This window comes from Typopeltis vanoorti, chromosome 6 (assembly GCF_054136105.1).
Source record: "Typopeltis vanoorti isolate ZY-2024b chromosome 6, IOZ_Tvanoo_1.0, whole genome shotgun sequence".
In the NCBI taxonomy this organism is placed as follows: Eukaryota; Metazoa; Arthropoda; class Arachnida; order Uropygi; family Thelyphonidae; genus Typopeltis; species Typopeltis vanoorti.
The window spans coordinates 156,280,417-156,296,415 of record NC_143554.1 but is presented as its reverse complement, the minus strand read 5'-3'; the positions used below and the strand labels follow the sequence as shown (position 1 = coordinate 156,296,415).

General features: G+C 36.7%; 1 protein-coding gene across 4 annotated transcripts in view; it reads right to left on the bottom strand.

Moving 5' to 3' along the window:
• The window catches only part of LOC150106130 (uncharacterized), a 130,715-nt gene that overhangs the window by 36,137 nt on the left and 78,579 nt on the right, over positions 1 to 15,999 (bottom strand). The window contains exon 16 of one of the 4 annotated variants that reach the window (XM_090393883.1): positions 7,567 to 7,760. The exons of the other annotated variants lie outside the window; for them this stretch is intronic. Coding sequence (XP_090250009.1) covers positions 7,752 to 7,760 — 9 coding nt within the window. The 3' untranslated portion in view covers positions 7,567 to 7,751. Of the gene's footprint in view, positions 1 to 7,566; positions 7,761 to 15,999 lie in introns of those variants that run through there. 4 annotated transcript variants of the gene reach the window in all.

Here is a 15,999-nt window from a genome sequence, read left to right as displayed (position 1 = left end):
AAGTTTGGGAAGCACTGATATAGAACTTAACTTGACGGTCTCTATCATATCTCCTCTTTTTACCCCTATACATCAAACCCTATAATCCACATTCCCTCAACTACTCTGCATAACCAACACTTCAGAGTCTCAATATCACTTTGATCATTCATCTTTAGACTCTGTCTAGTGTTTTCACATCATAATGAAAACTCGACAACCAAACATGAGCACAATAATCCATGTGTGGTCTGACCAGTGCCATATATATAGAGGCACCACCACTTCCTTATCCTGCATGTCAGTGTGTTTTTTATCATTGAATCAATATGATGTGTAGTCTTTGCAACACTTGCTACGCATCCACATAACTTTAACTCACTGTCTAGTATTAGTACAGTATGTAGCCTTATACCTCTGCACACCAAAGTGCAACCCCTTGCATTTATTAATATTAAAACTACAACTCACTCAACTGTCCAATCTAAAAGTCTATTCAAATCTCCCACTGAAGAGACCTCGATAAAGGTCGAAACTAGTCTGGGTAGTGGCCCTTCCCTTAATGCATAATATTAGACATATCCGCAAGGAGATGTGTTTTGCATTATAGGAGATACTGAGACAGAAATGTTGGTAGCTTGCTCCACCTTTGCAACGAGTTGCTCTGGTGTTGTACCACCTTACCCCAGTCCTGAAGACTTTCAGGCACAAACTTTGTTGGCTCACACTTGGATAAAGGATTAAACTAAATTTATTATACTCTAACCAAGTGAAAAATAAACTTTCAACATCTATTCAAATCTTCCTTATTTTGAAGCAATATTCATAAAGTGCAGTTACTCATAGACGTGGCGGGTGATTTGAGCAGTGATAGGGAAAAGTGTTTTTTAAACGGTGTATAGTGTGAATTTTTTTGTGAATTGTGCTTCTTTTTTTTTTCTCAGTAACACAAGTGTTATTTAGTGGTTCTGCTTTTGGAGTTTCGTTTGGTTACCGAGAAGGCGAGGTCACAGTCAGCAGCACTGCGGTGGAAGAGAAGATACGTTTTCGCTATCTAGTATAGTATATAGCATTGAATATAGCATTATATTCTATATATATATATATATATATATATATATATATATATATATATATATATATATATATATATATATATATATATATATATATATATATATATATATATCTGTGATACAATGTTTATACATATTTTTTAGTGATTACTTTAGTAGTTATGTACTTGGCAGTAAGGAATGATGCTGAACTCAACTGCAATCACAAATGGCATATCACCGAGTCCTCTGCCATTTAAGAATTCCATTATACTTAATATAATAAAAGACTTTGTGGCATGCAGTGATTGCGGCATGTATGCTTACCGGGAGTTGTATATGTGGGGGGATAGAAGGAGGAGTGCGAATATGCGCAAAATGTAGACAGTGGGAGGATATTAATGAATTAGATATATCGATAACCGACCTAGTTGCTTCAGGGAAATGAATGTCTGGAGATGAGTAGTGTGATAGGAGAGAATGATGAGCGGAGACGAGTAGTGTGATAAGAACAAATGACGAGCGAAGTATGTATGAGAAAATAAGAGTTGGGAGTGTGGAAGGCTTGAATGACTGTGAAGTTTACGGAGACGGTTTTGAATGGTAAATGAATGGCGAGTAAGAGTGAGTAACTTGCAGAGAGGGATAGATGAGCTGAAAGAGGAGGTGGAATGTCTTGTGAACTAGATGAGAAGTATGAAAGATGAGATTAGGAGAATGGAAGAGATGTATGCAAGGTCAATCAGAGTAGGAGTGAGAGAAAGTTTTCGGAATGACAAAAGCGGAGAGAATAGAAGCAGTAGGAGATAGGGAATGAGAGACAGGTTTGAGAATGATAGAAGAGGAGAGTATAGAAGCAGTAGCGGAGAGGGAATGAGAAGGAGGTATGGGAATAATAGAAGAGGGGAAGAATATGGGAACAGTACAAGAGAGGGAATGAGAGAGAGGTTTGTAACATAATAGCTAGAATGTGTCAGAAGAGAGGATTGGAATATGTAGATGCTTGGAAGGAGTTTGAGGACAGAAAGGAATTGTATGCGAGAGACCGCTTGTATTTCAATGAGAAAGGACGTAGGCATCTGGAGAGATTGCTGTTTCCTGAACGAGTCGGTGTGTAAATGCAGGGAAACTAGAATGCCCAAGGTGGATGGAAGCATGGGTGGCCTCTTGTGGGAAAGGGTACTTGGAAGAAGGCAGACAACATCAGGTAGTGCTGAGTGCAGTGGAGTCTAGAAGGGATAATGCTGGTTATAGAAATAGTGGCATTTTTATGCTTTATATTAATGGCAGGAATATCCTGAATAAAGGAAAGGAATTGGTAGTGCTAACAGCATCAGACCAAAGATTATTGGGATCACCGAGACGTGGTTGACAGAAGAGGATATAATAACAGGAATAGAAGTAGCAGGGTACAGCATTTTCGGCAGGATAGAAAGGGAAAGCGTAGTGGTGGAGTACTGCTTATGATAAGTGACGACTTATGTCCTCTAAGAGTGGAGGCTTTGGAAGGCAGTGACACTAATGATTTTGAAAGCTTATGGTGTGAGGTAGAGGTGGGCAAGACAGGATATTTAGTGGGGTGTTGCTACAGGTCCAGGAGAACAGAGAGTGGGGACTAGGAAATGTTTAGACAGTTGAGTTTGGCAAGTTGCTAGAAGAATGATTGTTATGAGAGATTTTAACAACAGTAGTATAAACTGGGGAAAGGAAGATGCATGTAGCAATAAGGGAATGGAATTTCTAGAATTCTTGAGGGACAAATGTCTTAGGCAAAATGTAACAGAGGGAACAAGAGATTCAAGAGTTTTGGATTTGGTTATAGCATCAGAAGAGTTGATAATAACTGAGATGACATCTCTCCCACCAGGTGGAGAGAGGGACCATGTGGTTTTGACTTGGAAGATGAATAGATATGCAGACGTATTAAAGAGATGGGAACATATGTGGAATTATAAGGCAGGTGATTATAATAGTCTTAGACATCAACTTGGAGAAATTTGATAGAGGGAGGAATTGGAAGGCTGGGATATCATTAATGCTTGGGAAATTGTGAAGGAATATTTGTTAGCAGCAATATTAAGCTGTATTCCACGAGTGAAGAAGAGGACACAATTTGGTGTGAAGTGGATGACAAACAATGTTAAATAGGAGCCGCATGTGAAAAAGAGGCTATGGATGAGATATAAGGAGACAGGTGAAGAGTGGATGCATGAAGAATATAAGACACAGGCTAGGAGAGTGACTAGTATGGTAAGGAAGGCAAATCTGGAATATGAGAAGAGATTGGCCCTAAGATCCAAATCCGAAATTCGCCCTAAGATCCAAAGAAAATCCTTGGGAATTTTTTAGCTATGTGGCCAGTAGGAGGAGAAATTATTATGGAAGAATGACATTGTGGGATAAAAATGGGAATAGAGTGACTGACTGACGCAGAAGACATAGTGCAATTGTTCAATGAACACTTTATTGGTGTATTTCATCCTGGAGGAGTAACTTTTAATACTACAGGGATAGGGCAGGTTCGAGGTTCGAGGATGTCAGTAAAGCTGTGGGACTGGATGGTATTTCACCAGAAGTTTGGAGAGAATGTGCTAAAGAACTGACAGATCCTTGGACATGGCTTTTCAATGAAAGTCTGGCTATGGGAAAGGTGCCCAGGGAATGAAAAGGAAGGTAAGATAGTGCTGCTGCATAAGGGTGGTAGCAGACTGGAAGTGTCTAATTATAGGCCAGTTTGTGTGTCATCAGTAGTTGTTAAGATCTTGGAGAAATTAGTGAGGGACCATATACAGCATTGGGCAGATGAGGGTAATGTTATCTGTGAGAGTCAACATGGATGTGTAAGTGGGAGTTGCTCTTGTTTTGGTAATATGTCAGCCCTTTATAATAACGTTACAAGAACAGTAGATGCGGGAAAGGCATATACTGCCATTTTCTTGGATTCAGCGAGGCATTTGACAGGGTGCCACATGATAAGCTGATATTTAAGTTGCAACACATGGATCTGGATGTCAGGTTGGTCAACTGGATTCAGTACTGGTTGTCCGATAGGTATCAGGGAGTTGTGTTTGGTAGGGCAGTTTCAAGGAGGCAAAGGGTTTCAAGTGGTGTCCCACAGGGCTCAGTACTGGGACCTATATTGTTTAACCTTTATATCAATGACATTGTCAGTGGATTGAAGGGAGATATTCAGTTGTTTGCAGATGATGTGAAGCTGGGAAGGGTTATGAGTAATAGTGCAGATGTGGTAGTAATGCAAGAGGATTTGTATAAGCTAAACAGATTGGCAGATGAATGGGGGAAAATCTTGGTTTAATGCAGCAAAATGTAAGGTATTGAGGTTTTGGACAGATGGATGGGATGCTGCATACGCTATTGGAGGAGATATCCTGGAGGAAGTAAGTGGGGTGTTGCTACAAAACAAGGAGCACCGAGTGTGGCGGACCAGGAGATGTTTAGACAGTTGAGCTTGGCAAGTGCAAGAGGAATGATTGTTATGGGAGATTTTAACTACAGCAGTATAAATTGGGTAGACAAGAGTGAACTGGGGTTGATGATTGATAGAAACCTGAAATTCAAGGGTCATATTGCAAAGGTGGTGAAGGTAACCCGGAGGATTGTTGCAATAATGAGAAGGACGCTGACCTGCAGAGATAAAAGAGTTATCATTCGATTGTATAAGACCCTAATCGGACCACACTTAGACTATTGTTCTCAGATTTGGTTCCAAGGATTTGAAGGGGATAACGTGACTGTAAAAAGGGTAGAGATGCAGATAACAATCGTTTCAGTATCGTACAATGTTAGTTATGAGGATCGGCTGAGGGAATGTAGACTACAGAGTTTGGTGGATAGAAGAAGGAGAGATGATATGATTGAGACTTTTCAACTGTTGAGAGGTGGTTACAGGGTTGACACTGGGGAGTTCTTTTGCTTGGTTGTATAGCTGGAAGACATAATGACAAGGCCCATCCCTGGAAGTTACGAAAGGAAACTGTGTACAAGAGGGTGAGGAGTGGGTTCTTTGTATGGAGGGTGGTTGAACCGTGGAATACATTGCCTGATAGAGTGGTGAGAGCGAGAACTGTTAATGAGTTTAAGGAGTGGTATGATAGATTTTGCTTTTTCTAGGAGGGACCTCCAACGTTGAGTCTTGATAGACTTCTGTTTCCTAGGAAGGACTTCCTGTGATAAGTCTTTTGACTCCTTGGAGACCTAAATAATAATAATAATAATAATAATAATAAAATCAGTAAAAATCCTTATTTCTTCTTCTCCTATTCTTGGGATTCCATTTCTGTACAGTATCTGATGTGATGTAATGTGATGTTGTTACAAGAGGATTTGAACAAGTTGGTACTTTGGGTTAAAGAATGGGGATGTCTTTTCAGTATGAATATTATGTACCTTGACCAGGGGAGATGTTGAGAGGTTTACCATATTAGAGGAACTTTGTTTCAGAAGGCAACATATCTGGGAATCCTAGTTGATAGGCAACTGAAGTTCAATGGACACATTGTAAAAGTTGTAAGGGTCATCAAGAAATTGCTAATATAATGATAGAAACGATGACTAACGATGGATAAATAGGTGATAATTTCACTGTATAAGGCACTAATTAAGCCTCGTTTAGATTTCTATGCACAGATCTAGTCACCTGGCTATGTTTGCAAGAAGGAAATTATAAAGAGGATGGAGAGGTAAATAATTAAGAATGCCTCAGGAGTTTGGAGTATTGAGTATGAGGGAAGATTGAGGAATTGTCGGCTTCCAAGCTTTGCAGATAGGAGGAGGAGTCAAGGTGATATAATTGAGATGTATAAGAAGATGAGAGAAGTCTATAAAAGCGATAATGGGTGATGCAAGAATGAGAGGTCATCCGGAAAAATTTCAATATCTGGAGCATTCATGGCCCACTCTAGAAATGCATTCCTTTCTGTCGCCACCTAACAAAAAGGAGATTTTTTGCTTGTTAGGTGGCGAATGAGAGGAATGCATTTCTAGAGTGGGTCATGAATGCTCTAGATATTGTACCCCATACACAACTTGTTTATACCTATCAGACAGCCAATCTCTAATCCAATGCACTAGTCTAATATCCAACCCCATCCACTCCAATTTGACTGTCAAACTGGAATGCATATAAGAATACCATTGTTAATCCATCTCCATTATCCAATGCATCTGTCACCTTATGGTAATAAGTAAGTAGATTACTATAGTATTATTATTATTATTATTAATATTATTGGTAGAACCTTTGTAGCTTAGTGGATGTGGCGTTTGCATACCACAGTGCTTAGCTGCACAAAGGAAGACTTTGTTTCGAATCTAGTCGTTGACTTGAGGAAATTTTTCTAAGCCTTTTTTCGACCGGTTCCCGAGTTAATTGATCTCTGGCACGGGCAAGCAGGTTTTTTCTCCTGGAAACTCGGGTTTTTCGTCCCATAGACTCAAGAAAATTGACCGTAGAACCCACATCATTTCAGACATTAAATATATTATGTTAAGGTTAGGGACCACAAGATGGCGGCACTGCGTGCCGCTTAATTAGTGATAGCCTTGGGCCAACTGTCTCTGATGAGCTGCCATTAAAATTACCACTTAGTCTCCAAAAGATAGATAGGGCTAAACAACCTCGCCTACTCCCTATACGGGAATATAAAAGCGTTAGCTTTTTTTTATTTTTATTATTATTACTGGGCATGAAAGTCGGGATGCCAATTCAATGCTGCAAAATGTAATGTTGTAAAATTTGCGAAAGAAAGATGGGATGTGGATTTTATGCTTGGTAGGGATATATTTTTGAAGGTGGAGGAAATAAGAAATATTGGGGTAATGGTGGATAAGGATCTAAAATTTAGAGGACACACGATAATTCTGGGAATGATATGGAGGACACTGATTGTAGAAATAAGGAGATTCTTGTTCCATTGCATAAGGCTCTGATTAGGCGACACATGGACTACAGGCACTACTGTGCCCAGATTTGGTCACCTGGTTTTCAAAAGGACGAAGAGATGTTGGAAAGGTTCCTGACGTGACTGACTAAGGTAGTTTCTGACCTCTGGAATGTGAAATATGAGGAAATATTGAGAGGATGCAATTTACAGAGTCTGGTGGATAGGAGGAAGAGGGGAGATATGATAGAGACTTTCAAGTTAGTAAGGGATTGTTATAGGATCAATGTTGGAGAGATTTTTCATAAAATGGTGGGAGATCAGGGAAGAACAAGAGGTCATCCTTGGAAGCTGTATAAGGAGGGTGTGAACAAGTGAGAGAGAAGCAGGTTTTTTTTGCATGCAGACTTCTGAATGAAGTCTTTCAGGACTTCATTCAGAAGCAGTATGATGAGCTGTGTGTATGACAAAGGGACCATCAGGTCTAAGGGTAATAATAATAATAATAATAATAATAATAATAATAATAATAATAATAATAATAATAATAATAATAATAATAAAATAACTTTCACAGCTGATACGTGTAACCAATAATTTTTATTATATATGTTACATGTGTTACATTCATTTCTATGGTAAGGAACATTGGAAGAGTTTTTAATTATAGTTCTATATACACTCAAGTCTCTTTTTATGCCAATATGCAGTGAATGCCCACAGATAACAGACCTTTTAACATTTCTGTGCATGTCAACAGAAGGAGAATCCATTCTGATAATAGCGTTTCCCAAACTTTTCCTACAACGGAAACACTTCACAAATCCTGAAATTTTCATGGAACACCTTGGTTATTTTGTAATGTATTCATTGATAACTAATTGTTAATTTATTTCATTTTTTATTATTAATTAATAATTAATTAAATTTGGCCCAATGGAGAAAAAAAGCACCAAAGAAAATAAATTTCTTTGGAAATGAAAATTGCTTTAGATCGCTTAGCAAAAGGAGAGGGATCGACAGCGATTGGTAAACATTTAATTTAGGAGAATCTACTATAAGAGCAAGTAAAAAGAATGAAGTCGCAATAAGAAAATCTGTCATTTCTGGCACAAAACTAAGTGCCAAATTATCATCGTACTCAAGAGATGCTTTATTAGAAAACGGAATGAGCGTCCGTAATTTGGATTGAAGAATTAACTCAAAGAATTCCTATAAGTGGTTATTTAATTAAACAAAAAGCTCTTTGGTTTTATGAACGGATGGAGCAATTGGAGCCGACTACTTCCGCTTCCCAGCCTGATAAAGAATTTTCTGGTAGCAAAGGATGATTAACCGGGTTTTTAAAAAGGAATGCACTTCATAACGTGGAGATTACAGGCGAGGTTGCAGCAGCAAATGAAGAAGCAACCAAACGTTTTCAAGAGAAGTTAGTCAAAATTATTGAAGATGATGGTTATTGTTCCGATCAAGTGTTTAACACTGACGAAACAGGATTGTTTTGGAAGAAAATGCCTAGTCTGAGACAAAGTCTGAGGACAAAGTCTGAGAAAAAAGCAAGTGAGTTTAAAGCAAGCAAAGATCGAGTAACGTTGTTACTTTGTAGCAATGCATCAAGAGATAGAATGTTGAAACCCCTCTTAGTAAATCGATCTCTATGACCACGTGCTCTAAAAGGCAAAGATCTAAAACAGCTACCAGTATATTGGATGGATAACACAAAGGCCTGGGTAACAACTGCTGTATTTACTGAATGGTTCAATAATTGCTTTGTACCAGAAGTGGAAACATATGTGAAGCAAAAAGCTCTCGATTTTAAAGTTTTATTAATTGTTGACAATGCACCAAGTCAAACGCATTTAGAACATCCAAATGTGCAGGTAGTGTTTTTTCCACCCAATACAACAAGCATTAGTCAGCCATTAGATGAAGGCATAATTGCTACTTTTAAAAATATTACGTTAAGCACACTTTTAAATTTATATTGGATAAACTAGAAAATTAATCGTTAAGAGTAACTGACGTTTGGAAAAAAATTTGCTTAAATCATGTTGCATCTGCTATCGCTGAAATAAAACCACAGACTTTAAATGCCTGCTGGAAACCAGCTTGGCCTAACTGTATTGCAAACAGTGCAACCATGCAAACATCTACATTATCAGCTGAAATCATTACATTGGCAGATGAAATTAGTGGAGAAGGTTTCCCTCCATTTAGCTATAACGATGTAGACGAAGTACTTGTGGATAATGCCTTAAATGACAATGATATTATTGAACATCGATTAACTTTAGATATCATCGAAGATCCAGAAAACGATAGTGAAGTGGAAGAAAAACCTGTCTCCCTCACTGCAAATATAATTCGAGAAGGTCTTGAACTGTGCAATAAATTGGAAAATCATTTGCTTGTTATTGACACAAATTCTGGATGAGCCTTTAAATTCCAATGTGAGCTGAAGAACTGTATGTATGGATATCGCGAGCTGTATAAAAAATTAGTGAAATCATCATCGCAAGTTTAATCACTGATTAGATTGTCAGAAGAAAAAAATCAGCACAGAACGAGGGCGAAGCTAATTCTGTTTGTGAAGAACCATTGCCTTTACCATACAGATCTGATGCGCTGACTATCTCTTCTGGTGATGAAAGTGATTTTGCACCAGTTCGCAAACGTTACTGAATATTGATACAAAATTAATAACGGAAACAACTCACGTACAAAGATTATTTATAAGCCTTTTCAGATAGCCTTTTCAGATCTAATTCTTCGCCAACCAGATGGTGACCTATATTTCTCAGTTTATAGAAAGAAGACTCATACAGGCCATTATATCCATGCGGAATCTCATCACCATCCCAGTCAGTCAAAAAGGCAGGAACTATTAAAACACTGGTTCATCGGGCCCACTCCTTTTGTTCTTCAGATGAACTTTTCAGAAAGAACTACAATATATAACTTCTTCCTTTCTATCTAATGGTTATAAGAATTGCTTCATTAAAAGAACTTTGAGTAGTTTTAATATGTCTTCCTCTTCAAACACAGAAGAAATAACGCACATTACCATCCCTTATGTACAAGGCATCAGTGAACGTATAGCAAAAGCTTTAAAACCACTGGATATTTTTGTTGCCTTTCGACCGTTTAGAAAAATCTCCACCTTTCTCACTTCTCCTAAGGACAAGCTTCCACATCTTAATCATCCAGGTGTCTACCAGATTCCGTGCTCTTGTTGATTATCGTATTTCGGACAACCGGAAAGATCTGCCTCTATTCGGCTAGAAGAACACCAATCTTATATTGAATACTTTAAACCTGAAAAGTCTGGACTTGCAAAATATGCCATCTTCACTAGACACAGAGTTCATTGGAGAAAGACAAGAGTTCTTCACAAAAGTCAGTTTCTCATGGAACGCCTTTATAAAGAAACGTGAAACTCTACTTCATTCTCCTAACTTAAACAGATCCGACGGCTTACGTCTATCCCCTTTATGGGCGATAGTACTTTATAAATCAGCTAATCTCTCCTAACTTTTATTGTATTGGTTTTTTTTTTTTTTTTAGGAAAGGTATTGAGCTTTTTAGTTATGTTACACCAGCTACTTAGGTGGGACTTTTTGGAATTGTCAGTTAATGTTTAATTTGAGCTTAATGTACTGAAGATGCCTGTGACACACAGGCGAAAATTATACTATTAAATAATCTTTGTACGTGAGTTTTTACCGTTATTAATTTTCCTATGTAATATTTCTAATTTTGTTAGGTGGTTGTTTGATGTGTTTGCATAGATTGTTATATCGTATCTGAGTAGGGATTCGCAGATACCGTGATAGGAGTTTTTTTTTTATGTTAGATAGAATAATGTCTTTTACTTGGAAGAGTTTTGTTGCGATGATCCGGAGTTTGGTGTGTGGGTATTCTATATGTTTTATCCAATTAAGGTGGCAATCAATGTAAAGACCAAAGTATTTTGCATGTGTTTCAGGTTTAATTACGATGTTTTTTTTGTTGTTAATGCAGTGATATGTGTGACAGTGTATCGATAGTGGGGCGGGGCGCATGATTCTCAGGTTGTGTATTATTAACATCTGCGTTTTAGTGCCGTTGATTACAATTGCATTTTGGTAGAAGTATGTTGTGATTTCATTTAGGTCTTGTTGTGCTTTGCAAAGAGCCGTGTTGATGTCTGTGAGGTGTCATGTGGTACTGAAATATTTGATTTTTATGGCCATGTTATGAACATCGTTGATGTATATGTTGAACAGAGTGGGTGATAGTATGGCGCCTTGAGGAACACCGTGTTTTATTTATATACCCCGGTTGTGACATGTACCTATTTTTGTTACTTGTGTTCTGTTTGAAAGGTAGTTCCTGAACCATGTATGCAGTGTTCCTCTTCTATCTATTGAGTATAGGTTGATGAGTAGTATGTCTTGTTCAAGTGTATCAAACGCTTTGGTTAAGTCAAGCAGTATAAGGACGGCGGAGCTTTGTTTATTGCGTCGGCGATGTCTTCTAATAAAGTGATGGTGCTTTTTGTTTTCTGAAATCCGTATTGGGTTTGTGAGATGATGTTGTACTTCTGTAAATAGTTCTGTAGTCTCGTGTGTATTATTTTTTCGAGAATTTTTGAAATGACAGGTAGGGTAGCTGTAGTTCTGAGTATTGTTTCTTTTAGTTTGTTTGAAATTGGCATAATTATTGCAGTTTTTAGTTGTTGTTGAATAATGCCAGTGTCGAATATTATGTTCACGAGTCTCAAAAGTATTGGATTTATATGTTCATAGTGTGTTAAAAGGTCTGTGAGTCTTACTTTGTCTATTCCTGGAGTGGTCTTTGGTTTTAGCTGTAAGAGGGCTTCTTTCAATTCCTGTTTTGCTACAGCTGTAAAATACATAGTTTGTTGTTGACTTTGTACCGGTAGTTTTTTTTTGTTGATTGTTGATAGATTGTCCTTTATGAGATGTGTGATATTGTTTGTGGGAAGGCATAGTTGAATGAGTCTGCTAGTTCCTCTTGGTTTATGTCCTGACCGAAACGTTTTGCAATAAAATCTTGTGCTGAAGTTTTCTTTATTCGAGTTACTAATTCATTGAGTGTATCCCATGTTTGCTTCATGTCGTTATATTCCATGAATTTTTGGAAGTAGTAGTATCCTTTTGCCCTACGAATTTTTGTTGTTAGTTAATTTCTTGTGTTTTTGTATAATGTTTGTAAATGTGTGTTACTGGGTGACTATTTTTCGTTTTTTGCATAGATTTTCTTTTACAGTAATACTATTTAGTATGTCGCCATTTATCCATGGATTATTGTCTATTTGTCACCTCATTTGTGTAGGCTTTGCTGCTTTTTTGTATATTCCTGTGAACTTTAGTTGAAAATTCTCGTTTAATGTTATAGGATCATTTACTTTAAGTAGGCAATTCCAGTCTGTATTTTTAACAAGGTTGTCGACAAAGCTCTTTAATATGATAGAGTTTTGTTCATTTTTGTGGTGGTGAGAAGGGGGGGTAGCGTAATAAAACAAAGTTGAGACAAAGTAGTGATCGGCAGTTTTGGCATTAATTACTGATGAAGTATATGTATGGATGGGAGCCCGCATGTTGATATTGTTACACCCTGATACCTTCACTATGTGGAATTTTCAGTTATCATGGTGTAACATGAAGAGAAAATAAAATAAAACCCCTGTATAAGAGCTAATACATAAATTGTTTAAAGAAAGAAAAATATTCTTGCATCCAAGTAAAAAATATATAAAAAAAGTGTTTGTTGAACTAAATAATAAAAGAAAGAATATATTACAGTTGTTATATGAAAAAATTAGTTAAGTAAGACAGAAAAGATTAGTCATAAGAAATTGTATGTGAGAGTCTAGTTTTTACACTTGAAATGAGAGATTAAAATATTAAGTAAATTCTTAGAAAATTCTGGAAGGGGGATTAATTCGAGGCTAGCAAAAGCAAAAGACTATCGCTCAGGGTCAATTCCAGAATTGAGATGTCGTTGCATGCTTGCCGACCGCAGAATGTTTGGTAGAAAAACGCCACCCTAATTGGTCGGTGAAGTCGAATCCAGTAAGGGGCAGAGAAAGAAATTAAAGAAGGTGCTGTTAGGGTTCAAGGTATAAAACGGTTAGAAACCCCCTCCACAGGGCTTTTTCCGGGATAGTTTCTTCACGAGCTTTTGGCATAGAATTTTTCCCGTGGCTTTCCTGAGTGGCGGGGTTGGAGTTAATCTCCATCCGACTCAACAAGGAAACAAAAGTGAGCGGGATTTCGATTCCGTGTTCCTATGGTAAGAAACGAGGAATGCCATTTAGCTAAAGGAAAGAAGATATTGTCTATGTGTTTCATCATCCAGTTACAACAACGAAAAGAGGAAATCTATAAAGAAGTCAGTGCCCATGTGGTGAGTTCACAGCCATTGTATAGATGATTCTAAGTGTGTCGTTAATTCAAGTACAAAAAGTTAAAATCGCAAAAGCCCAGTTTAATGCCAAAAGAACTTTGGAGTGACAGATTATAGAGGAGTTCATCTCAGGATAGTATGATCGGGAAAACGGTAGAGGCCAATATAGAAAACCCAAGTCAAAAGGTACTGTAAAAATCTCATATTAATTGAAATCGTAGATAATTGTGAACATTGTTCTATTACTGAACAGTTGAAGAGACTAAGGAAAATTATACTAGGACTATAGTACATGACCGATTGTAATGAGAGTATGATTGTGAATATTAATTATATAACTATTCAACTGTCCTGAGATTTATGCATGTGTATTGTAACTTATAGGAAAGTTTTAAATGTCAAAGTTATGTGTTAAGACAGTGAAAGGATAATTTAATCTACATAGTTTTGGATAGTTAAATAGAGTGAATTGATCACATATGTCCATGTGTGCTACAGCATATAGCATATATTCAGACTAATATAGGGTTAACTAAAGTGTTAATTAGATCTGGGATTATACATATGATTGTATGTGTTGAATTTGTTATGGCGGCATGATCGCAATACCCATATAGGATCTTAGCCAAGTACTTGTGGTTAGCTAATGTTATTTTGTAAATTTTTTCTTAGTATTGAATTGAATTATATTAGAAATTGAATTGTACCAAACTAATGAGTTTAATAACCCTTTGTTCATTGATAAAACAGTTGTCTGAAATTGCTGCCCAATGCACCACTTGAAAACGTACGAACCTAATCACGCGGGAGGGGAGAATATTTAAATGAGTTTTTACGAGATAAAGTGTCACGACTGCAATATTGGTTTTCACACTCAGACATATATTTGTAATTGCTCCTTGTTTTTGTATTTAATATCTCAAAATAATGTCCCAAAAGGTGCAGTATAATATAAATATTACGGACACTAAGGGGAGAAATAGCTTAAATATTTGTATTTTGGGGTGATATCTCATACATAGATAAAGGTTGAATATAGATAAGCAGAATTTCATTAGATAGAATAATAATCATAAATTGGGACACAACAATATGATCAATGTATGCTTGTGTTAGTGAATTGTTGAGTATTTCTTCTCTTCTTGTTGGGGAGTTAATGGTAGGGTTTATGTTGTACTGACTTGGTATATCAAGGTATGTGTTGGTGGTTGAAGAAGCGTGGTCAAGAGTATTTATATTAATGTCTCCTATTAGGATGAGCCGATGTGTGGTACGGGGTTCGCACCATGCTTCTAACTCATGCAGGAAGCTGAGTAGATCTGGGATAATAATAATAATAATAATAATAATAATAATAATAATAATAATAATAATAATAATAATAATAATTAGCAAAGCTGTTCCAGAAAGTAATTGGGATGCCTAGTGCTGTTATTTTGTTCATTTTCTTGGGATTATTTTGTGCAAAAGGGTAGAGAACAGGTTTGTTTTTGAGAATATTCGAAAATAAGAAGAAACAGATTAGGACCCAAATGAAAAGGAGCACGTTATCAGAAAGAATTTTGTGCTCAAACAATTTGTGATAAAAAAAAGTCTAAAATTAAAAATTATTCCAAACTTTTCTTATCATTTTTCATGAGTTTAAGCTAATTATATCAAAAGTGTCTAATTTTAGTTGTACTATATTAAAATTTGAAATATTACTGTATATTCCTTTTAATATTTATGACTATTTTGTCTATTTTCTTTATGGTAAAGTACCGTTTACTAATCTCTATGTATTATATTTTCTCATTCTCCTTTTTTCAAGAAATTACTATATGTGAAATTACTATGTATATATCTCGGTTTTTAACTCGCACATCTTTAATTTCTGCATTTTAGCTCCCATATATTTTTATCCCCATACTTTTCCCCCTGCTTTTTTTTTTGAAAAACGCCCTATCAAAATGATAGTCCTAAATGGTTATAGTCCATAATGCAGAGTTCATTCTGAAGGTTTAAAGTTCATTTATATCATTTTTATCAATATATTTCTGACACTGTCCTTAAAAAGACAATCTCTAGGTTTCTACAAAGGTATTGTTGTGTGCTGAAAAGGCTAAGAAATGTTTATTATAAAATATTCAGGTCACAACTTTAATACAACTTAGGCAGAGAATATGGAACGTTGGCTACAGAATAAGTATAAACTATTTGTAAATGCAAATCAATTTAAAATTTAGGAATAGTATAAAATTGTATAAAGAGCTGTGAAAAATAATCTGTATTAAGTAAGGGCCAGATGTAGAGATCAATGTAAGCTGACAAATCCACTTAAGAACTCCGTCTCTTGTACTAAAATAGCTAAGCCTGTGAGTCAGGGTTCAAGGGTCACCTTTGCCATCCTGTATTATGCATAAGAAGGGAGGGAAAGAAAAACCAAAGCGCCTTCCAGGAAGAGAAATCAGGTACACGTGCGACTAAATAGAGGGAGCTAAGGAGATTGACGTAAACACACGTGACTGCGTTGGAGCGCATCGCGAAGATCGAGAAATACCGAGAGGAGAAAATTAAACAAAAAGGCCATGCAAGCACCATTACTGGCTTTTTTTCTTATTCCTGGTTCCAGATCTTGCAGACAGTGGTCGAGTTCGCCGTCGGAGAAGTTCCTG